This window comes from Nyctereutes procyonoides, unplaced genomic scaffold (assembly GCF_905146905.1).
Source record: "Nyctereutes procyonoides isolate TBG_1078 unplaced genomic scaffold, NYPRO_anot_genome, whole genome shotgun sequence".
In the NCBI taxonomy this organism is placed as follows: domain Eukaryota; kingdom Metazoa; phylum Chordata; class Mammalia; order Carnivora; family Canidae; genus Nyctereutes; species Nyctereutes procyonoides.
This window is the reverse complement of record NW_026575125.1, coordinates 41,713,917-41,737,472: the sequence shown is the minus strand read 5'-3', so window position 1 is coordinate 41,737,472 and position 23,556 is coordinate 41,713,917. Positions and strand designations below refer to the sequence as shown.

The 23,556-nt window shown below is 42.9% G+C and overlaps 2 protein-coding genes across 3 annotated transcripts in view; one reads left to right on the top strand and one right to left on the bottom strand.

The window, feature by feature from the left end:
* Positions 1-23,556, top strand: part of ZNF182 (zinc finger protein 182) — a 38,186-nt gene that overhangs the window by 3,344 nt on the left and 11,286 nt on the right. For both annotated transcript variants that reach the window (XM_055337461.1, XM_055337460.1), the window contains exons 3-4: positions 11,931-12,115; positions 13,014-13,072. In XM_055337461.1, coding sequence (XP_055193436.1) covers positions 13,058-13,072 — 15 coding nt within the window. In that variant the 5' untranslated portion in view covers positions 11,931-12,115; positions 13,014-13,057. The remainder of the gene's footprint in view (positions 1-11,930; positions 12,116-13,013; positions 13,073-23,556) is intronic.
* On the bottom strand, positions 2,396-7,946 carry LOC129517566 (sperm acrosome-associated protein 5-like). The gene is made up of 4 exons (XM_055337462.1): positions 5,385-7,946; positions 4,826-4,984; positions 3,140-3,218; positions 2,396-3,032 (listed from the first exon to the last, which is right to left on the bottom strand). Exons 1-4 carry the CDS (start codon positions 5,539-5,541, stop codon positions 2,933-2,935), a joined length of 495 nt encoding a protein of 164 aa, XP_055193437.1. The 5' UTR covers positions 5,542-7,946; the 3' UTR covers positions 2,396-2,932.

The window sequence follows — 23,556 nt, the reverse complement described above, 5'->3', positions numbered from 1 at the left end:
ATCCAGGTGCCCCAAGGTGACTCTTAATGTACATCAAAGAATCCATTCAGGAAAAAAACTGATGGATATGGAAAGGTCTTCTCCTGGAAGTCCTATTTCATGTTACATCAGAGAGCTCATATAGAAGAAAGACTTGAGAAATCCTGTGAATTTGCATTCATTGCTGAATGTGTGAATGCAATGAATGTGATAAAGCTTTGTTACAGAAATCACATCTCATTATTCATCAGAGAGTTCACACAGGAGAGAAGCCCTATGAGTATAATATATGTGAGAAAGCTTTCTCCCAGAAATCATATTTAATTATACATAAAAAAAAACTCATATAAGAGAGAAGCCCTCTATGTCTGAGAAGTGTAGTAGAGCCTTCAGGATGAAGTCAAAACTCACTATATGTTAGAGAACCCACACAGGAGAAAAACCCTCTGACTTCTCTCTCTCTCTCTCTCTCTCTCCTCTTTTAAAGATTTTTATTTATTTATTCATGAGAGATACACAGAGAGAGGCAGAGACATAGAGGGAGAAGCAGGCTCCCCACAGGATCAATCCCAGGCCCCTGGAATCACAACCTGAGCTAAAGGCAGACTCTCAACCACTGAGCCACCCAGGTGCCCCAGACTCTCTTGAATATGAGAAAAACTTTCTTCCATAGTAAAAGCTCATCGTGAGTTAAAGACCTCAGAGAGAAAAGAAACTTTGTGAAAGAAATGAAAATGGGAAATCCTTTATAGAGTCAAAGGAAACGAAAAAGGCAGGGTGAGGGATCCTGCTTTAGCTAACATGGTCAGGGAAGGCCTTTCTGAGAAGGTGCCATTTGAGCTTAGACCTGAAAATGAGGTGCCAGCCATACTAGGGGTAAGAACATTCCAAGAGGAAGGAGTAGCATGAGCCAAGGTCTTGATGCAAAAATCATGGCCTCTGTACTTGGCTACCATGGGTGTGTGTTGAATGACTATTTTACATCAGAGAGGTGGTTCATGTCTTCAGTCTTTGGGGCCTTGAATATAATGAGAAGCTTTAGCTGGAAGCCAAGCCTCGCTATAAATTTGGGCACAGGTATCGAGAGAAACCCAATTTAATTAACTTCAATAAACATAGTCCTCTGGGGAGGGATATAGTCCAGATTTAACACCAAATTCTCATAGAAAAAAGTAACAAAATCTGTTTAGATATTTTGACGGCTCTCATGATGGGGAATAAGTGCCATCCACAAGAAAAAGAGAGTTTGCCAATTGATATAAAGCTACAGATTTAAAGATAATTACTAGGGGTGCCGGGGTGGCTCAGTCAATTAAGCATCTGCCTTCTGCTCAGGTCCTGGGATGGAGCCTGCATGGGACTCCCTGCCCAATGGGAAGTCTGCTTCTCCCTCTCCCTCTGCCTTCTGCTCTACTTGTGCATATTTTCTCTCTCTGTGTGTCAAATAAATAAATAAATAAATAAATAAATAAATAAAATATTTTTTGAAAATAAAGATAATGAGGATCCCTCGGTGGCTCAGCGGTTTAGCACCTGCCTTTGGCCTAGGGCCTGATCCTGGAGTCCTGGGATTGAATCCCACATCAGGCTCCCTGCATGGAGCCTGCTTCTCCCTCTGCTTGTGTCTCTGCCCCTCTCTCTCCCTCTCTGTGTCTCTCATGAATAAATAAATAAAATCTTTTTAAAAAATAAAAATAAAATAAAATAAAAAGATTTTGGCTTTGTGTCTATGTGTATACCTCTCCTCTTCCTGGGCTTGATCACGCAGTCTTTCCAGAAATGCTATAGGCTACCTATAGGCTTTTAGGAGACCCACTTATTTACTTAAATTCAGCAGAATTTATTTTTGCTGCTTTTGATAAATACAGAAATTGGTACCGAGAGTGATGGCCCCCTTTATGGATCCCCAGGGAAATGTGAAATTTGGTCATCTAGGCTGGTTGGGGCTGAAGGCAGAAATCAAATTGGCATTTTAGGAAGGAGGCTCGGTCATTCTTACACTGGTGGATATGTGCTTTAATGATCACCTGTGCTTACCTTGGAGGAAACAAACACTGAAAACAAGGCTTTAGGTGGGTGAATATCCACCCCCAACCAAAAAGTACAAAAGACGTGAGGGGACTGCTTCCTCACGGGGATGGCGGCTTCTGATGGGGCTGGTACAAAGAGAAAGAGTGGCAAGTTTAAATTCCTAAATTCTCTGCCCAAGACACATCAAAATCCAGGCATTCGTGAAAAGAAATTACTACCCTGTGTATCCATTGAATTCCTGGCCTAAATTCCCACCCTGTCATTTGAAATTTAGGATACTCATAGTGAAAGAGGGAGTGGTGGGGTGGGGCTGAGGGGGTGTGCAGAATGTTAGAATGGGAAAGTGTGGGAGGATGTGGGAGAATGTGAACGCTTTAATTCCCACTGAGCCTCCAGTGTAAGCTGAAACCAATATTATTTTCCCTGGGGAATACCTTAATTAAAGACCCTATAGTGACTTCTGAAAGTGATGCTTTTTAAGGAAAGCCAATTTTCACAGACACTCATCCCGCCCTTCTGTTTCCAGACCTATACCTGCCTTGTGTACCAAGCACTTTATGTGCTTGCTGAACACTCATTAATTTGATTCTCCCAATGATCCTATGAAATAGTTGCTATCATTATCATCCTCATTTTGCCAATGAGGAAACTGAGGCACAGAGAAATTAAATGCCTTGCCCAACACAACACAGCTCATAAATGGTAGAGATGATATTTGAACCCAGGAGAAGCTGCGCTCTTACTTACACCCTGAGTTATCTGGTGTCTCTGATTAGAACTCTGAATGTATGGAGGAAGTGATTGAATGGGGATACTTCCAGGCACTGGGAAAATGAAGAGTTAGGCATCAGAGGTCTCTTGTATTATTTATAGATAGCATCCTTTATTAAATCCAGGAAATCTCTATCTCTGGGAAACTGAGTCATGAATTAATTTTCTTTGAGTCAGATTTGGCATGCATATTGCATCCCTTGAGCCATTCAGATAAATAATGGCCAGAACAGTGCCGGGTCCAAGAATCCCTGGGAAATGAAGGGAGGGAGGATGGGAGGATGAAGTGGATAGGCTGATGGGGTGGCAGTGCCATTATCCCAGCTGCCCAGGGCCCAAGCCACCCCCATGAACTTACCAGGCAGTCATACCATTCTTTGATAATGCCACCTGCCTGGCACACAAGATATCATCCAGAATATGGCGGTTGAGCAGGTCTGGGAGGAAGGAAGAAAGTGACATAGTGATCTGGTGCTTTGGGGACAGGGTGACAGTATATGGCTGGCCCAGGGGTTCTGGATTCCTTGGAGCCTGAATAACTTCAACCACTACATTGGCTGATTCTGGATGACCTTGGATTCACTTGTCAGCTGGTTGTGAATTCAGTCTTGCTGACTTCAAACATTATGTTGTTAGTTCCTAGATAACCTCAACTGCCACTTTGGTTACAAATGACCTCCATCTGCATGCTGTCTAGTTCCAGTCAACCTCAGTCATTATTGTGTTTGGTTCTTGATGATCCCAACTGCTCAACCAGGGTGACCTTCACTACCCTTCTGACTGGTTAATGATCTTAACCACCATGGTGACCAGTCCTGGACAACCTCAATTGCCATTTTTTTTTTCACAGCTAGTTCGTATTTTATTGGACTGTTGATTTCAGTGCTTCTGTGATGTCAACCTAACAAAGGACTAAATGTTTAGTCAAGGGGATGAAGCTACCCACAAATCTGAGCAAACTTAAGGTAGTTGGAATTAGGGAAAAGTCTACTGAAGGGAGGCCCTTGGTTCCTAACAGTTCTAGAGATTTAATGATCCAACGATCAAGCTTTATGGAAAAATTCGAAGTGTCCAGATGTCCTTTTGGCAGGAGAAACGGGCAGGACCGGAGGACATAGGCAATAGGGGCAGACGGTCTGCAGCACGGATGGCTGGGCTGGAGAAGCCACTTTCCCATCAGTCCATAGGATGAGGATGCTTTCCTCAGACAAGGTCAATTGCCATTTTGACTAGTTACAAATAATTCCAACCTCCATGTTGACCATTCTAGGACCTCAACTTCCATTGGAGCTGATCCCTCCTCAACTTCCATGTGAAGTGAAACACACAAAGTCCTCAAAGTGAACAACCTTAACCCATTTTAGCCAGTCTTGAGAAACTGTACTATTCATGTTACCCTGTCCTAGACAGCTTTAACCTCTGTGGTGGCTAGTCCTGGACAACCTCAACCTTCAAGCTGACCAATCCTGGGTAACCTCTTCTGTTATTGCAGCAGGACTTGGACAACCTCAACCTCCATTTGGTCTAGCCCCCAGTAACCTCAGTTCCCATTTTGGTCTGTCTCAGACAACCTCTAGCACCATTTTGGCCAACCCTGAACAACTACTGCCATTAAATTTTGTCTGCAATAACACCACACTCTTGTCTGGAAAGCTCTCTCCTTTCTGCACAGATACACTTTATTTCTGTTCCTATAGCCAGATACGTGTTTCTTCCCTCAGAGCCTGAACAACCTCAGCCCCAAATCAGGACAATCTCCCCCTCCATTCTGCATGGAGCCAAGTTTCCTGCTTCCTGAGTCCCAGAAAACTGCAGCCTCCATTCTCAGTGAGGTCCAGGAGCTCTGAGCCCTCCTGACCTGGACAACATCTCAGTGTAATCAGTAAAGATACAGGATCGTGTCTCTAATAGCCCAGGCAAGTCTGTTCCTTTCTCTATCATGTTTCTGCTTGTTACCGGAGATTATGGCTTAGGCAACCTTGCACTCTGTGTGTTGGGCAGTGGGGCCAGGCAGGGCTTCAGGGTGTCCCCAGTGCTGCCTCACCACGACACTCCATGTGACAGAGGTTCTGGGTGGGTGTAACACCATTGTTACACCACCAGGCGGAGTTCAGCTGGAAAATGCCATATTCACTGCTGCCGTCGGGATTGTGGTCCACGAAGGAGGTGTCAAAGCCACTCTCATAGTGTGCCATGCACAGCCCTGGGACAGGGAGGGGGTAGGTAGCAGGTAGGCATGGGTCCTGGGACAAGGGGATGGCAGGACAAGGGGGAGGGGGCGGGGATGGTTGTCATCTCAGTTGTGGGGGTGATGATCCTGGTTTGGTGGTGGTGATGATGTTGGTGATTCTGGTGAGATCTCAGTGATGGCAGTGGTGATAGTACTTGTCATGATTTTGATGGTAGCGATGGTATTGATGGTAGAGATGAGGGTGATGGTTGTGAAGGCAGTGATGGTAAGGACATGAGAGAAGTCAGTCTGGGGATGACCGAGAGGATGGTGCCCTGGCCCAGGGAGATGATAAGTGACAAGGGGGGCCTGGGTCTGAGTGTGATGGGTGGCTAGGGGGTGTGTGTGGGACTTGGGGCAGCTGGAGTCTCACAGTCTTCAATGCTGTAGCCCTTGAAGCCATTGAGGCCCGCCTTCTCCAGCTTCATTGCCAGTTCACAGCGTTCATAGATTTTGGCATCCACAGGGGCAACTGTCAGCGTGGCCAGGGTCACCACCATGGTGACCCAGGCCTGCATTATAACATCCATAGGCCCTCCTGCCCAACTCTTTGCTCTAGACTCACCCTGCCCTGTTTAGAACTAGGGGCATTCTGGAACTCTGGGCTCTATGAAGAAATAGCTACATGGTAGATTCTGGAACACAGAGCCAGAGGTCTGGACACCTCAACATCTTTCCCAGTGCTACCCTTATTAGAGACAGGCACACAATGAAAAAGAAAGATACTGACCTATACACAGAGAAGGGAGGAGGAAAAACCAGGGAGAAACCCTGAGATGTCAGAAAGAGATGCAGGAAGAGAGGGGCCAGAGATGCAGAGCACAGACAGGACTCAGGCCCTGGGCTTCATGATCAGCCCACATTCCCCCACATTCTTTAAATACTGTCCCACTCCACTGTTTTTAATCATGCTGTACCACTTGGTTACCTCCATTTCCACTTACACTGCCCCTCATCGTCTCCCTTCCCCCCACTCTGCTCAGCAGTCAGTACTGTTCACGACACTGTGCCTACTATGGCCTCAGTTTCTCCCGCTCCATACAATATGACCACCATGCCCTTCCATTCTCAGCACTTCCTGCACTTCACTTATTATGCACCGTTCCACCCCAGTTTACTGGAATCTGGCCCACGTTAGCCCCATTCACTCTCTGCCCTCCATTACATACTATACACAACACATTACATGTAGATGCACACCCTACCACTGTTTCCACCTCCATTCTTGTTCCATCATTTATTCCCTCGTTCACTTATAGTGCCTCTCGTCCACCTACCTTCAGTCACCCTGGGCCTCATATTGCCACAGTTCCTTAACCCTCTCCTTACATGACCCCAATTCTCTCACATCATATTTCTTCACCTCCGTTCACTCTCAGACTCTCATTTTCTACTTCCCCCTCCACTTCTGGACACTGCATGAAGTGACTCTCATTCACTCTCAAAGGGCCCATCCTTCGGCTTTGTTCATGGACTCTAGGCCTCATTCTTTCCCTCCTTCATTCTCTTTCTGCCCCTTCTTCCCCTTTATTCTCTCAAATGCTACTCCCATGTTATCCCCATTCCCCATATTACTCCCAAACACTAGCTCGCGTTGCCCACGGATTCTCATTCTATGCTTGCTCACCCCCATTCCTCACATTCTCTTCATCGACTCCATTTACTCTCACTCAGCCTCTCATTCATTGAAATGATCTCATTCATTGGAATTCATTTCCAATGTAACCCCTATTCCCACTCACCACTCCTGTTCTGCACCTGATTGCCTGTCTAGTTGTTTCTGTTGTGCCCCATAGTGCCTTCATTCAGTCACATTCTGCCTTGAATTCACCACTTTTTTTGCTAACACTGGGCCCTATCCCCCCCTTTATTCCCGTGGGGCCATGTGACTTTCATCTTGCCCTTTGACTCACAACACCCACAGTTCCTCACGTTCTTCTGCTCTTTGCTTCCATTCCCTCTCATTCTTCCCAGAATTAGCTCCATTCATGCACATGCATCAGCTCCTTCACCTGAGCTGATTGAATCTGGGATCCCTGGACATTCCTAGAGCCCCTCATTACCCTAGTCTGCCCCTTATTCACCTCTAGTCACTCCCTTTCTCCTTCAGAGTGTGGCCACTCAACTCAACCTGATTCACATATTCACATTCTACCTTGTATACATCTTTATTCCCTCTTCTTTGTCCCTTGTGCTCCCCATTTTTCCCTCTATGGCCCACATTACCTCCATTCACTCCCACTCTCCCCCTAAATTCACCTCCCTTGCTCTTATATGCCCCATAAACCATCATTTATTCACACTCTGGTCCTTAGTGCTCAGAATAACTTGCACTCTGCTGCTTTATTAGCTCTATTCACATTCACCACCTTGAATTGCTCCATTCACTCAGTTTGCTCCCATGTTCATTTTTTGTCACTTTAGACCATGCCTCATTTTCCCACCGTTTACTCAGCCCTTATGCATGATCTCACATTAATTCAAAATTAAATGCATAGTCATCCCCTCATGCTGCTCCACACTACCCATTTTCACTCCACTCTACTCATTCACCTCACCTTTCATCACCCTCCATCTCTCCTTGCTGCATTCACCCACAATTTGTCCTTCATTCACCATTATTCACCCCTGCCCCCAACCAGTCCCATAAGCCCCTGATTTAATGACACTTGCATTGGCCAAGACAGAGAAGTCTGACATATTGTTCAGGATTCATATACAAGTGATGGTATATACTACAAATACCAGTGGCTTCAGAGGAATGGAAGGGGAAGCAAGTAGTTCAGAGCTAGCATGGCAGCTTCAAAGAACTGGCTCGTGTGCTCTGACAGACTCACCTGTTACCTTATGGCCCAAAATGACTCCTCCTCACAATTGGCCACACTAATATAATTTGTTTGTTTGTTTATTTATTTATTTATTTATTTTTCACACTAATATAGTTTTGATGAAATGTATCTTTATTTTATTATTGTTTTTTTAAAAAGATTTTATTTATTCATGAGAGACACAGAGAGAGAGGCAGAGACACCGGCAGAGGGAGAAGCAGGCTCCATGCAGGAGGCCCGATGTGGGACCTGATCTTGGGACTCCAGGATCACGCCCTGGGCCAAAGGCAGGCGCTAAACCGCTGAGACACCCAGGGATCCCCAGTATCTTTTATTTTAAAATAAGCTCTATGTCCAATGTGGGGCTTGAACTCATAATTCTTAAGATCGAGAGTCACATGCTCTACTGACCAAGCCAGCGAGACACTCCTTGGATGAAATGGCTCTTAAGAGCAATTGTGATAATGACTCACTAGTGAGGTGGGGGGCCTTTGGGTGGGAATGTCACATTTTACAGATTCTGTAGTGGGACCAGTTACTGTCAGCTTTCCATACCCGTCCACCTAGCCATGTGCTGCTTAGACCATGGTATGAGGAGGTTGCACCTGTGGGGATTGACGGCAGAGGATGCCCAGGACAGAGTGGGAGTCCTGGCTCCGTGCAGAAAAGCTGGCCTCACAAAGCTTGTGGTTGTGCATTGTGAACCCTGGGACAGTTTTTGGGGGGCTGTATCCCTGGCTCAGGGACATTTCTGGAGCTGGCATTCACTGTATCCCAATACCCACCAACCCTAAAAGATTCTCTCTACACACAGGAGTGTGTGAACAAGGTTGGGGGGATGATATTTGTAAGATGGAAGAGGCCAGGCTGGGATGAGCCCTACAGGTCCAGCCCTTCCTACTTCCCACCTTCTAATGCATTCAGAGAGAACTGACATGTTTTGTACCCAAGAAGTGCTGATCCTTCCGGGAGCAAGAGGTAGGAGTTATTCCTCTGTTTCCTCTCTTTGCTTTGTCTGCTAGGAAGCTCCATCTAGATTTCTGATAGAATCATTTCCTTGGCTACTTTTAATGGTTCTGGGATGAAGACCCTCAGATACTTTCTGGAAGTTGTATTGGATACTAAATAAACAAAAGAGGAATATTATTGAGTTGTATTGGATACTAAGTAAACAAAAGAGGAATATTATTGGGTAGAAGTCAAGGATCCAACCTTAGGAAACTGTGTGACATTGGGCAAGTTACTTAGTCTCTCTAGGACTCAGTTTCCTCATCTGACAAATGGAGGCCATGGGACTGTTCACAGATAGTGGGGACTATATGAGTGAAGTAGGTCGTGTCCTGTGCTTTATACAGCATGTGGCACACAGGAGATACTGAGCTAGGTCCGAGCCACCATTATCACTTTGCTGGGCCTGTTGGCTGAAGCCACACTGTTTTTCCTGCTTTTACCCTTGCCATCTGTAGTCTGTTCTCCAAAGGAGCCTGCAGGTTATCTTTTAATTTTTTTCCTTTCTATTAAAAAAAGCTTAATACTTATACACACCTAATTTTATTTAAATAATCATGATAATAAAACATGTAGTGCTTGCTATGTGCCATGCATTGTTCTAAACATAAATGATACGGGAAAGCTAGGTTCTTGTCTCATGGAGTGGAAGAATGAATCTCACAGACAACAGAATGAGTAAAGCGATAGAAGTTTATTTATTTATTTTTTATTTTTTTGCAATAGAAGTTTATTAAGCAAAGATACAAAGAAAGCTCTCAGAAGTGAGACAGGTCCTGACAAGAGTTGTGACTGAGGGCTTTTAGTGGCAGTCTTTTATTGAGAAGCTAGCCAGGTAGCCCATGGCCTTGAGATTCTTGTGCAGTCTTAGTTTGAGCAGGGACTGTTGATAACACCTTAATGACTTATTTCTTTGTGGTCTGGTGAGTTTCTTTGATTATTACTTAGTAACTATTAAAGGGAGATACTCCCTAACATTTTGGAGCTAGGGAGCCAAGTTTCTTTTTGTTTTTGCTGCCCTATCTCTATTTTCTTGGGATGAGTAGAAGCCTGACTCTAGGGCCTCTCAGTGTCCTTGGGGTTTATGGGAGCCCACAGATTTATGGGAGCCTGACTTTGGGCCTTTCCCTTATCTTTCCCTGTCTAGCCCCATCTGCCCCTAACTCGTTCCTACATCATAATTATCAATTCATTTGTCACTGTCCCCGTTTTTTGGATGAGGAAACAGCACAGAGGAGAGTTCTGCCCTAATTAGTTACAAAGCTGGTAGGTGGGGGTTTGAAACCAGGCCATCTCCATCGTGTTTGTTTGGTTCTGTCCTCTCCCTTGCTGTATTCCTAATGTCTAGAATACTGTCCTACAGGAAGTGCTTAAGCAAATCTCGGTGAAGCTCATGTTCTAGTGGTCCAAGATTCGCAATAAACAATGAGAGAGATTGCTTCTGAGGGGGTCTTTTAAAAATCTTTCCCCTGGGCAGCACCGGTGGCTCAGCGGTTTAGTGCTGCCTTCTGCCCCGAGTGTGATCCTGGAGACCTGGGATCGAGTCTCATGTCGGGCTACCTGCATGGGGCCTGCTTCTCCCTCTGCCTCTCTCTCTGTGTGTCTGTCATGAATAAATAAATAAAATCTTTAAAAAAATCTTTCCCCTTTTACGCCTTCGCATTCTGTCTAGAATGAAGCATGAGCTCTGTTCCTGGCAAAGGAGGTCCTGTGCATCTGGCCCCCACCTGCCTCTCCCTCCCTCACACCTCCTACGCTCCCAACACACTGCCAGTTTCCATTCCTCCAACACATGGAATTAGATCCCACTTCCGGGCCTTTGCAACAAGATGTGCCCTCCATCAGAAAGTTCATTGCTCGGATCCCTGGGTGGCTCAGTGGTTTAGCACCTGCCTTTGGCCCAGGGCGTTATCCTGGAGTCCTGGGATCGAGTTCCACGTCGGGGTCCCTGCATGGAGCCTGCTTCTGTGTCTCTGCCTCTCCCTCTCTCTCTCTCTCTCTCTCTCTGTGTCTCTCATGAATAAGTAAAAAATCTTAAAAAAAAAAAAAAAAGAATGCTCATTGCTTCAGCTATTTGTGTGGCCAGCTCCTTTTGGTCAGCAAAATTGTCACCTCCGAGGAAAGGATTTCGTTCCTGGCCATCCAGAGAAAGCAACCCGTCAGCCCCTGCTTAACACATTCCCTTCACCCCAGGGTGTGGGAATCCTAGGTTGCCGTTTATTTATTCTTCAGCTTGTTTTTTATGCCGTCCCTCAAAACTCCCAGCTCTAGACACTGGAGGGAGCCAGTGTGATCTTTCTCCACCTCCCAGCCTTTGTGCACGCCGCGCAGTTCTGCCACGCATCCCGGCTTCCTATTCAGTTACACCTGTACACCCGATGCTGCCCTTCGGGTTCAAGACACCAAGTTCCCGCCCGCCAGAATTTTCCTCAATTGGGCAATTCCCCTCCCTGCCATAAGGAAAATGGTTTTCGAAGTCTCAGGAATGACAGCCTCGGCAGAACAAAGTAAACACCTGCCCCACGCAGCAGCCCTCGAGGGGAAGAGCCCCCGTGGGCGCGGCCATCTCAAGGCAGGGACCGCGCGGGTGCGGCCATCTTCCCTCCGCGCAGGCGCCGCGGCCCCGCCGCGTTCGCGTGGGGCCAGGGGGAGGGGGGCGGGAGGGGGCCCAGTGGTGACTATTGGCGGACGCGGGCTCAAAGCCCCACTGAGCGTGCGCACGCCCAGCTGCTGCAGCCCTGTAGGCTGCGGAGCCCGAGTCGGTCCCGAAGCGGAAGTGCTTTTCGGAGCCAGTTCTTGTACTGGTCTTCTCTGCAGTGAGCAGAAAATCTATTGTCGAGAGGGTGAGAGGGGGGTGGAGGTTGAGAGGGCGAGCGCTAGAGGTGATGGGCTGTGATGGGGACTTGTGTGGGGGACGAACGACGGGGGATTTGGTGTTGGGGGGTCATTGATGGGGGGAGTTGGGGGGTGATGGGGTGATGGGAGACCGATTGAAGGTCTCTGGGCACGATAGTGAACAAAGTTATGGGACTAGTCAGGGTTGAATGGGGCTTGCTAAACGTTGACTTTTACACATTTTCCAGCACAGTGACCTGCGCTAAGGGTTCATACGCACTCCTCAGGCCCCTCCTTAGGCGCGCCCCCCTCTCTTGCCCCTCTCCCCTTGCCCACGCGCCCCAGGGTAGGGGCCTGGTGTGAATACCACCTCTGAAGTGAATCTGCACCCGAAGGCTTCCTTCTGACTCCTGGGCAAGCCGGCCCCAGTGAGGTGAGGAGAAGGAAGAGGCACCTGAGAGGACTCACCTCAGAGCTTAAAGCTTGGGGTTGGGGGGGCGGGGTGGGAGACACTACTGCTACCGGGTCTGCGGGGGTGGGGCGGGGGGGGGTTGGGATCGTCGGGATTCAAGTATCACGAGGATGATAGTTTTCAAAGTTCAGTGTTCTTGGTGTTTAACAAATGCTAGCACTTTTGAATTACAGATTAATTAAAAATAGAGGGAAAGAAAATCAGAAGAAATTGATTTTATCCCCCTAAATTTAAATGTCCATTCTTAGACAGTTTTTAGTGTGTATTAGGGGTATGCATTTTTAAACATTTCACGTATACTTTGAAATGAGTTCCTGCAGTTTTATAACCTACCTTTTTTTCATTCAGAAGTTTACTGTGATTCAGCTTAAAAATTTATTGTGACATTTTAAAAACTTTTAATTTAGAAATATGTACAGAAAAGTACACAGATACTAAAGTATACAGTTCCATACAATATTTTAATAGCTGTGTAGCATTTCTTCCCTTGTATTTTCTTAATAATCTCTTACCTTGAGTCATATAAGGTTAATTTTGGCATCTATAAAGTCAGTGATGAGATGAAAGTACTTATAGAGGAATCGTGAAGCATTAGAATACATTATTTCATTAAGGAAAATGGCTGGAAATACAATTTTTGGGTCAGTACACAAGTGTATATAGGAAAAAATCTTTTGTGTTAGATGCTTATGTGAGGAAGAGTCAAGAATACACAGGTGGGTGTTCAAACCACAAGGGTGCCCAAACTTCCACAAATTGGCTTCATTCCCAGCCAATGAGGGGATTTCTAGGCAGATAATTCCGGGCAGATAAGCCTGATGAGTACTCTCATATGCTGTACACTTCTCCATTCTTCCAGTTCAGCCTTCACACGTCTCTGCCTTTTCCCAAGAAGAGCAGGAAATGGCCAAGTCCCAGGTAAGTATGTTGTCTGTTCCTCCCCACCGCACCCCCCCTTTTTGAACCATGGATGTGATGAGCTATGTAGGAATTTCTTACATAAAATAGGAAATTATTTGTAAATAAGCATTAGGATTGGGAAATGAGAGGCAGCCGCAAGGCCAAGTTAGAATGTAGACATGGAGGACTTAGGATGTAACATATACTAACATTGACTTACAGATATCTCTTTGAGCCTCTGGCTGCCAGAGGGAAACTTAAAGGAAGCTGGCTCCCCTTAGTTATCAGGAGAGAGCACACCGAGTCCTCAGGGAAGTAAAGGTTTCCTGTAATTGCCTTCCAAGGCATTTCTTTTCTGAGTCTTCATATGGATGGTGGAATTGTCTTCAGCCACAGCAGTGATAAATGCAATCCGTGGTTTCCTGCAGATATTTCTTATGGCATTCCTCAGTGAGCTGAAGACACAATGTCAAACTGGAATTTGGGAATGAAATATCTTAGAGAACTTGCTTTTCTTGGAATCGTTTTCCTGACGTAATTTTATAAGTCAGACTTAGGATTTTCACTTGGCCAAGAGACAGAGTCCTGTAGGTGCTCACAGCCAACCATCTTTTTCTATTCACTTAAAAAAATGTTTAAAATTAGTGTGCATTAGTAATTGTTTTTGTTGTTATTGTCCAGTACAATAAATGTGAACACATTTGGCATTGTTAAAGTCAGTGCTGGGATGAAGGCATGTCACCAATACAGACTGGTGTAACTAATCTATGGGATAGAGAATGGTTTCATCAAGCCAAAAAAAATGCCTTACGCTACCCCTTTATGTCTAATCCTTCCCCACCTATAACTTCAGGCAACCACAGATTTGTTCTGCGTCACTATAGTTTAATCTTCAAGAATGTCATATAAAGGAATCATATGGCACGTAACCTTTTTTAAAAAAATTAAATGATCTTTTGAGATAATCCACTGATGTGCAATTATAAAAATAATACAGAGAAATCCTGTGTATCCTTTACCTAGTTTCCCCCAATGGTACATCTTAACAAAGCTATGGTATAATGTCATGACCAGGATGTTGATTGTGATATGGTCAAGACATAGTTCCACCACCAGAAACATCCCTTATGTTGCCCTTTTATTGCTAAATCCACCCCTTTTCCCCAGTCCTTCCATTCTTTTTAGACTCCTGGGAAATACCATTCTTCATTTCTAGAATTTTGTCATTTCAAGAATGTGATAAAAAAATTAAATCATAGAGTGTGTGACCTTTTGAAACTGAGGGTATTTTACTTGCTGTAATTCCCGGGAGACTGAGATAAGTTGTGTGTATCAGTTCTTTTTTTTTTTTTTTTTTTTTTTTTTTGCTGGATAGTATTCATGGTATAGAGGTACCACAGCTTATCTATCCATTCTCCTGTTGAAAGACATTTGAATTGTTACCAGTTTTTGGAAATTATGAGTACAACTAAACATTCATACATAGGTTTTTGTGTGAACATATGTTTTCATTTCTCTAGAATAAATATTGGATTGCTGGGTCATACGGTAAGTGTATGTTTAACTTTTTAAGAATCTGCCAAACTGTTTTCCAGAATGATTGAGTCATTTTTCATTTCCACCAGCAACGTACAAGAATTCCAGTTGCTTCACATTTTTGCCAGCACAGGATATTGTCAGCATTTTTAATTTTAGTCATTCTAGCAGTATAGTTGGTATCTCATCATGGCTTTAGTTTGCATTTCACTAATAGCTAGTGATGTTTAAGATCTTTATATATGCTTATTTACTTTTCGTATATCCTCTTTGATGAAGTGTGCAATCAGCTCTTCTGCCTATTTAAAATTGGATTTTTTGTTTTCTCACTATTGAGACTTGAGAGTTATTTATATAGTCTGTGTACAAGTCCTTTGTCAGATACATAGTTTGTATGGTTTTTTTTTAATTCTCTTAACAATGTTGTTCACAGAGTAAGAATTTTTAATTTTGAAAATGTCCAGTTTATGAATTATTTCCTTTATGTGTTGTGATTTTGGTGTCAGGTTTAAGAACTCTCTGCTGGATTCTAGGTCGTGAAGATTTTTTCCGATTCTATAAGTTTCACAGTTTAAAATTTTACATTTAGACCTATGATCTCTTTTGAATTAATTTTTATATAAGGTGTGGAGATTAGGTTGAGGGTTATTATTTTGTATATGGAATTCCATTTGTTCCAACACCATTTGTTGAAAGGATCATTTTTCTCTTTTGAATTGCTTTTGGAGTTTTGTCATAAATCTGTTGACCATATTTGTGGATCTATATTCGGATTCTGTTCTATTGATCTATATATCTTACCTAACCCTTTGCCGGTACCATGCTGTCTTTTTTTTTAAGTTTTCATTTAAATTCCAGTTGGTTACCATGCAGCTGTTTCCATAATTTAGCTATTGTAGATAATGTTGCTATAAACATTGGGGTGCATGTATCCCTTTGAATTAGCATTTTTTAAAAGATTTTATTTATTTATTCATCAGAGACACGGGGCGGGGGCAGAGACACAGGCAGAGGGAGAAGCAGGCTCCCCGCAAGGAGCCCGATGTGGGACCCAATCCTGGATCCCGGGATCATGCCCTGAGCTGAAGGCAGATGCTCAATTGCTGAGCCACCTGGGCGTCCCAGTATTTTTTTATTCTTTGGGTAAATACCTAGTAGTGTGATTGCTGGGTTGTAGAATAGGTCTATTTTTTAATTTTTGAGGAACCTCCATACTATTTTCCAGAGTGGCTGCACCAGTTTGCATTCCCACCAGCAGTACAAGAGGGTTCCCCTTTCTCCACAACCTCACTAACACCTGTTTTTTTAAAAAACGTTTTAAAGATTTTATTTATTTGAGAGAGTGCAGGAGCACGGGGAGGGACAGAGAAAGAAGCAGACTCCCCACTGAGCAGGGAGCCCCACGGGGAGGGACAGAGAAAGAAGCAGACTCCCCACTGAGCAGGGAGCCCCCTCCAAAAAAAAAGCTGAAGACAGATGCTTAACCCACTGAGCCATCCAGGCACCTGACACTTGCTGTTTTTTTATGATTGTTGATTTTAGCCATTCTGACAGGTGTGAAGGGATAACTTACTGTAGTTTTGATTTCCATTTTACTGATGATCAGTGATGTTGAGTGTCTTTTCATGTGTCTCTTAGCCATCTGGATGTCTTCTTTTGAAAAAAGTCTATTGTCTTCTGCCCATTTTTTTTTAAAGATTTATATATTTGAGAGAGAGCGAGTGTGCAGGGGAGGGGGGCAAAGGGAGCGAGACAGAGAGAATCCCAAGCAGACTGTGTGCTGAGCATGGAGCCCAATACAGGGCTCTATCTCACAACCCTGAGATCATGGCCTGAGCTGGAACCAAGATTGGATGATTAACCGATTGTGCCACCCAGGTGCTCCTTCTGCCCATTTTTTAAATTGGATTATTTGTTTTTGGGGTGTTGAGTTTTGTAAATTTGTTATATGTTTTGGATACTAACCCTTTTTCAGATAGGTCATTTGCACATATATTCTCCCATTCTGTAAGTTGCTTTTTAGTTATGTTGATTGTTTCCTTCACTGTGCAGAAGCCTTTTATTTTGTTTGAAGTCCCAATAGTTCATTTTTGCTTTTGTTTCCCTTGCCTCGGGAGATACACCTAGAAAGCTGTTTCTGCCCATGTCAAAGAAGTTACTGCTGGTGTTCTCTTCTAGGATTTCTATGGTTTTGTGTCTCACATTTCATCTATTTTGAATTTATTTTTGTGTATGATATAAGAAAGTGATCTGGTTTTATTCTTTTGCATGTTGCCTTCCAGTTTTCCCAACACCATTTGTAGAATGCAAATTCCTGCTTTGTCCAAGATTAGTTCACCATATAGTGTGGGCTTATTTCTGGGGTTTCTCATCAGTTCTGTTGATCTATGTGCCTATTTTTGTGCCAGCACCATACTGTTTTGATTACTATAGCTTTATAATATAACTTGAAGTCTGGAATTGTGATGCTTCCAGCTTTGCGTTTCTTTTTCAAGGTTGCTTTGGCTATTCGGGGCCTTTTGCGGTTCCATACAAATTTTAGGATTGTTTGTTCTAGCTCTGTGAAAAATGCTGTTGGTATTTTGATAGGGATTGCATTAAATATGTAGATTGTGCTTTGGGTAGTATAGGCATTTTAACAATATTTGCTTTTCCAAACTATATGCACAGAATGTCTTTCCATTTCTTTGTGTCATCTCCACAATTTCTTTTTTTTTAAGATTTATTATTGGAGAGAGGGAGAGTGAGCGAGCAGGAGGAAGGCGCAGAGGGACAGGGACAATCTCAAGCAGGCACCACGTTGAGCATAGAGCCTGATGTGGGGCTTGATCTCACAACCCCGAGATAATGACCCGAGCCGAAATCAAGAGTCTTAGCTCTAGCTGACTGAGCTATCCAGGCACCCCTGTCTTTCCATTTCTTTGTGTCATCTTCAATGTCTTTTATCAGTATTTTAGTTTTCAGAGTTCAGGTCTTTTACCTCTTTGGTTAGGTTTATTCCTAGGTATCTTACTGTTTTTGGTGCAGTTGTAAATTGATTCTTTAATTTTCTTCTGCTGCTTCATTATTGGTAAATAGAAATGTAACAGATTTTTGTACATTGATTTAGTATCTGAGACTTTACTGAATTCGTGTATCAGTTCTAGCAGTGTTTTGGTGGAGTCTTTCAGGTTTTCTATAGACAGTGTCGTGTCATCTGCGAGTAGTGAAAATTTTACTTTTTCTTGCCAATTTGGATGCTTTTTATTTATTTTTGTTCTCTGATTGCAGTGACTAGGACTTCCAGTACTCAGGTAAATAAAAGTGGGAAAGTAGATATTTCTGTCTTGTTCCTGACTATAGAGGAGAAGCTCTCAGTTTTTCCCCATTGAGGATGATATTAGCTGTTGGTTTTTCATAGATGGCCTTTATGATGTTGAGATATGTTCCCTCTAAACCTACTTTGTTGAGAATTTTTATTATGAATGGATATTGTACTTTGTCAAATGCTTTTTCTGCATCTATTGAAATGATCATTGGTTCTTATCCTTTGTTTTATTAATGTGATGTATCACATTGATTGATTTGTGAACATTGAACCACCCTCACAACCCAGGAGTAAATTACACTTGATCGTGGTGAATGATTTTTTTACTGTATTGTTGGATTTCGTTTGCTAGTATTTTATTAAGAATTTTTACATCCATGTGAATTCATCAGGGATATTTGGTCTGTAGTTCTCTTTTAGTGGTGTCTTTATCTGGTTTTGGTATCAGGGTAATGCTGGTTTCCTAGAATGAATTTATAAGTTTTCCTTCCTTTTCTATTTTTGGAATAGTTTGAGAAGAATAGGTAGTAACTCTTCTTTAAATGTTTGGTAAAAAAATTTGTCTGTGAAGCCATCTGGTCCTGGACTTCTTAGTATATCTGCTGCCGAAGTGAACACTCTGGACTTTGTTTGTTGGGAATTTTTTTGATTACTAATTCAATTTCCTTGCTGGTTAGGGTCTGTTCAAGTTCTCTATTTCTTCTGTTTCAGTTTTGGTAGCTTATATGTTTGTAGGAATTTATCCATTTCTTCTAGGTTGTCCAATTTGTTGGCATATAGTTTTTCATAATATTCTCTTATAATTGATTTCCATGCTGTTAGTTGTGATCTCTCCACTTGGATTTGTGTTTTTATTTATTTGGGTCCTTTCTATTTTCTTTTTGGTAAGTCTGGCAAGAGGTTTATCAATTTTATTATTTTTTTCAAAGAACCAGCCCCTCATTTCATTAAACTGTTCTATTGTTTTTTTTTTTTAGTTTCTGTATCATTTATTTCTGCTCTAATCTTTATTATTTCCTTGTTTCTGCTAGCTTTGGGCTTCATTTGTTGTTGTTTTTCTAGCTCCTTTAGGTGTAAGGTTAGGTTTTTTATTTGAGTTTTTTTCTTGCTCTTTTTTGAAGATTTTATTTATTTATTCATGAAAGACACACACAGAGAGAGGGGCAGAGACATAGGCAGAGGGAGAAGCAGTCTCCCTGTGGGGAGCCTGACAGCGGACTCGATCCCAGGACCCTGAGTTCACGCCCTGAGCTGAAGGTGGATGCTCAACCACTGAGCCCCCCAGGTGTCCCTTATATCTTACCAGATTTTTTCTTGTGGTTGACTTCAAGTTTCATAGCATTGTAGTCAATCTTTTTGTATTTGTTGAGTCCTATCTTGTGACCTAATCTGTGATTTATTCTGGAGACTCTCCCATATGCACTTGAGATTTTTTTTTTAATTTATTCATGATAGGCATAGAGAAAGAGAGGCAGAGACACAGGCAGAGGGAGAAGCAGGCTCCATGCCAGGAGCCTGATGCGGGACTCGATCCGGGGACTCCAGGATCGTGCCCTGGGCCAAAGGCAGGCACTAAACCGCTGAGCCACCCAGGGATCCCCTCCCATATGCACTTGAAAAGAATATATATTCTGCTGTTTTGGGATGGAATGTTTGAATATATCTGTAAGTCTATCTGGTCCAGTGTGTCATTCAAAGCCATCGTTTCCTTGTTGATTTTCTGTCCCTTGATGTAAGTGAGGTGTTAATATCCTCTACTATTATTATCAATTAGTTTCTTTATGTTTGTTATTAATCATTTTATATATTTCAGTGCTCCCAGGTTGGAAGCATAAATACTTTCAATTGTTCTATCTTCTTGTTGGATTGTCCCGTTTATTATGCTATAGTGCCCTTCTTCTCTTGTTACAGTCTTTGTTTTAAAGTTTAGTTTGTTCAGTATAAGTAGTTACTCTGGCTTTCTGTTGACATTCATTTATGTGATAAATTTTTCTTTATCCCTTCACTTTCAATCTATAGATGTCTTTCAGTCTAGAATGATTCTCTTGTATGAAGTGCCTGGCTAGTTAGGTCAGTAGTCATGTGACTCTTGGAGTTGTGAGTTTGAGCCCCATGTTGGGTGTAGAGATTACTTTAAAAATAAATAAATGAATGAATGAATGAATGAATCTCTTGTAGGCAGCATACAGATGGGTCTTGTTTTTTTGTTTTCTTAAAGATTTTCTTTATTTATTCACAAGAGACACAGAGAGAGAGAGGCAGAGACATAGGCAGAGGGAGGAGAAGCAGGCTCCATGCACGGAGCCCGATGTGGGACTAGATCCCTGGACTCCAGGATCATGCCCTGAGCTGAAGGCAGACGCTCAACTGCTGAGCCACCCAGGCATCCCCAGGTCTTGTTTTTTTTAATCCATTTTGACACCTTATGTCTTTTGAAACATCTAGTACATTTACATTCAGAACAATTATTGATAGATATGCATTTATTGGCATTTTGTTTCTTTTGTTGTTTCTGGAGATTTTCTCTGTTCCTTTCTTGTCTTTGTCACTTTTGGTCTTTCCTTTCCACTCAAAGACTTCCTTTTAATATTTCTTGCAGGGCTAGCTTAGTGGTCACGTACTCCTTTATTTTTTGTTTGTCTGGGAAACTCATTATCTCTCTTTCTATTCAGAATGATAGCCTTGCAGGATAGAGTATTCTTGGCTGCAGATTTTTCCAGTGATCACTTTGAATATATTATGCCACTTCCTTCTGGCTTGCCAAGGTTCTGTTGATAAATCTGCAGCTGGCCTTATGGGTCTTCCCTTGTACATTAAGGACTAATTTTTTTAAAGATTTCATTTTTTAAGTCATCTCCATACCCAAAATGGGGCTCAAGCCCACAACCTCAAGATAAAGAATTGCATGCTCTACTAGCTGAGCCAGCCAGGCATCCCTAAGAACTTCTTTTGTTTTACTGCTTTTAAGATTTTATTCTTTATCATTATATTTTACAAATCTAATTACAGTATATCTTGGTGTTGGCCTGCTTTTGTTGATTTTGATAGAAATTCTCTGTGTCTTGTGGATCTAGATGCCTGTTTCCATCCCCAGATTAGAGTAGTTTTCAGCTACTATTTCTTCAAATAAATTTTTTGCCCCCTTTTCTCTCTTCCTCTTCTGGGACTCCTACAATATGAATGTTATTACATTTGATGGTGTCACTGAGTTCCCTGTCTATTCTCATGTTGCATAATTCTCCCCTCTCTTTTTTTCAGCTTCGTTACTTTCCGTTACTTTGTCTCCTACATCACAGATTCTTACCTCTGAGTCTTCCAGCCTGCTGTTTGTTACATCAGGTGTGTTTCTAGGGTTTTTTTTTTAAGATTTTATTTATTTATTCTTGAGAGACACAGAGAGAGAGTGAGGCAGAGATACAGGCAGATGGAGAAGCAGGCTCCATGCAGGGAGCCCGACATGGGACTCGATCCCGGGTCTCCAGGATCACACCCTGGGCTGAAGGTGGCGCTAAACCACTGAGCCACCAGGGCTGCCCATGTTTCTAGTTTATTGCACTTTTCATCTCTGATTATTTATTTTTTTAAAATTAGCCCCCCCTCCCACAGTGTGGGGCTTGAACTCACAATGCTGAGATCAAGAGTTGGACACTTAACTGACTGAGCCACGCAGGTATCCTTGATTCTTTTTTTTTAACTTGTATCTCTCTTTTTAAGTGTCTCACTGATGTCTTCTCCTCTTTTCTCAAGCCCAGTGAGTATCCTTATGTTTGTTGCTTTAAGTTCTCTATCAGGCCTTTTACTTATATCTGTTTTGGTTAGATCTCTGGCCATGGCCTTGCTCTTTTCATTTAAGAGTTTGCTTTATCTTCACATTTTATCTAAGTCTCTGCCTTTTTCTGTGTGGTGGAGAACCATTTATTTATCCTGCTTCTGAAAGTAATGGCCTTATGAAGAGGCTGTGTAGTGCCCAGGGCCTGGCACTTCATGGAGTGTGTCCTGTGTGTGCTGTTTGAGCCCTGCTGTTGTAGTTTCAGCTGCTCTGTCCTTCACACCAGTTATCTGCAGAGGCTCTCCTTGCCTACTCTGGGCAGCATTTGGTCCCTGGTCTGAATGTAGCGAGTTTGAACTAGGTGTGCTGTGGTCTGCCTGTGAAACGAGACCCATCACCAACTTCACTGGAACTAAGGCCCTGCAGAGCCCTCTGGTCAGGAGATGGGTGGACAGGGGTTTGTGCTGGCCTCTGAGGAAGGGGCATGCCGTGCTGGGACTGAGGCTGGCGTGACTGAGAAGGGCAGTTCCACCCGAGTGCTGGAGCAATAGACTTGTTGTAAGCAAGTCAGATAGCCGGCATCAGCGACACATTCCTTGCTACAGATGGCCCTGTGTATGCTGAGGGGTAGGGAATTGAAATGGCATTGGCCAGCCTCTTTGTTCCCATGGAGGTGTCTCCATGAGTGTTGCCTCTCAGGCATACCCTCCAAGAAGAGTGAATAATCTTCCTACTGTGTTCCCCAGGTATTGAGCTTATTTTTGTATATGCTATATGAAAGCGGTCCAGTTTCATTGTTTTGCCTGTAGCTGCCCACTTTTCCTAGCACTCATTTATTGAAGAGACTGTCTTTTCTGCATTGTTCTATTCTTGCCTCCTTTGTTCTCGATTAGTTGACCATATAAGCATGGGTTTATTTGTGGGGTCTCTATTTCATTCCATGATCTATGTGTCTCTTTTTGTCCCAGTACCATACTTTTTTGATTTCCTTTGTAGTATAGTTTAAAATTAGGAAGCAGGATCCCTGGGTGGCGCAGAGGTTTGGCGCCTGCCTTTGGCCCAGGGCGTGATCCTGGAGACCCGGGATCGAACCCCACGTCGGGCTCCCGGTGCATGGAGCCTGCTTCTCCCTCTGCCTATGTCTGTGTGACTATCATAAATAAATAAAAAAAATTTAAAAAAGGATATAAAATGTTTAAAAAATAAATAAAAAAATAAATAAAATCAGGGAGCATGATACCTAGCCTTGTTCTTTCTTAAGATTGCTTTGTCTGTTGGAGATGTTTTGTGGTTCCTTTTAAGGTTTAGGATTATTTGTTATAGTTCTGTGAAAAATGCTCTCAGTATTTTAATAGAGGTTGCATTAAATCTGTAGATTGCTTTAGCTACAGCATTTTAACAATATTTTTTATTTCAGCCTATGAGCATGATATCTTTCCATTTATTTATTTGTGTCATCTTCCATTTATTTTGTCAAAATACATGGTTTTCAGAATACATGACTTTTGTATCCTTGGTTAAATTTATTCCTAAGTATTTTAGTTTTTTTGATGCACTTGTAAATCTGTTTTTTTTAAGATTTTATTTATTTATTCATGAGAGACACTCAAAGAAAGAGAGAGAAAGGCAGAGACACAGGCAGAGGGAGAAGCAGGCTCCACACAGGGAGCCTGATGTGGGACTCAATCCCGGGTCTCCAGGATCAGGCCCTGGGCTGAAGGCGGTGCTAAACCACTGAGTTACCCAGGCTGCCCCTGATTTACTTTCATTATTAGTAATTGTTCTTCAGATTTTCTAATTCATCATGATTCAGTCTTGGAGAATTGTATGTTTCTAGGAGTTTATCCATTTCTGTCTGATTTGTTGGTGTATAATTGTTGATAGTATTTT

What these genes read in the sequence shown, in the direction of transcription:
- LOC129517566 (XM_055337462.1), bottom strand. Translation starts at nt 5,541, where the DNA reads ATGGATGTTATAATGCAGGCCTGGGTCACCATGGTGGTGACCCTGGCC. An exon ending in CTGTCACATGGAGTGTCGTG is followed by an intron (nt 3,219 to 4,825) that starts GTGAGGCAGCAC and finishes CCTTCCTCCCAG; the next exon opens with ACCTGCTCAACCGCCATATT. An exon ending in AAGAATGGTATGACTGCCTG is followed by an intron (nt 3,033 to 3,139) that starts GTAAGTTCATGG and finishes TTCATTTCCCAG; the next exon opens with GGATTCTTGGACCCGGCACT.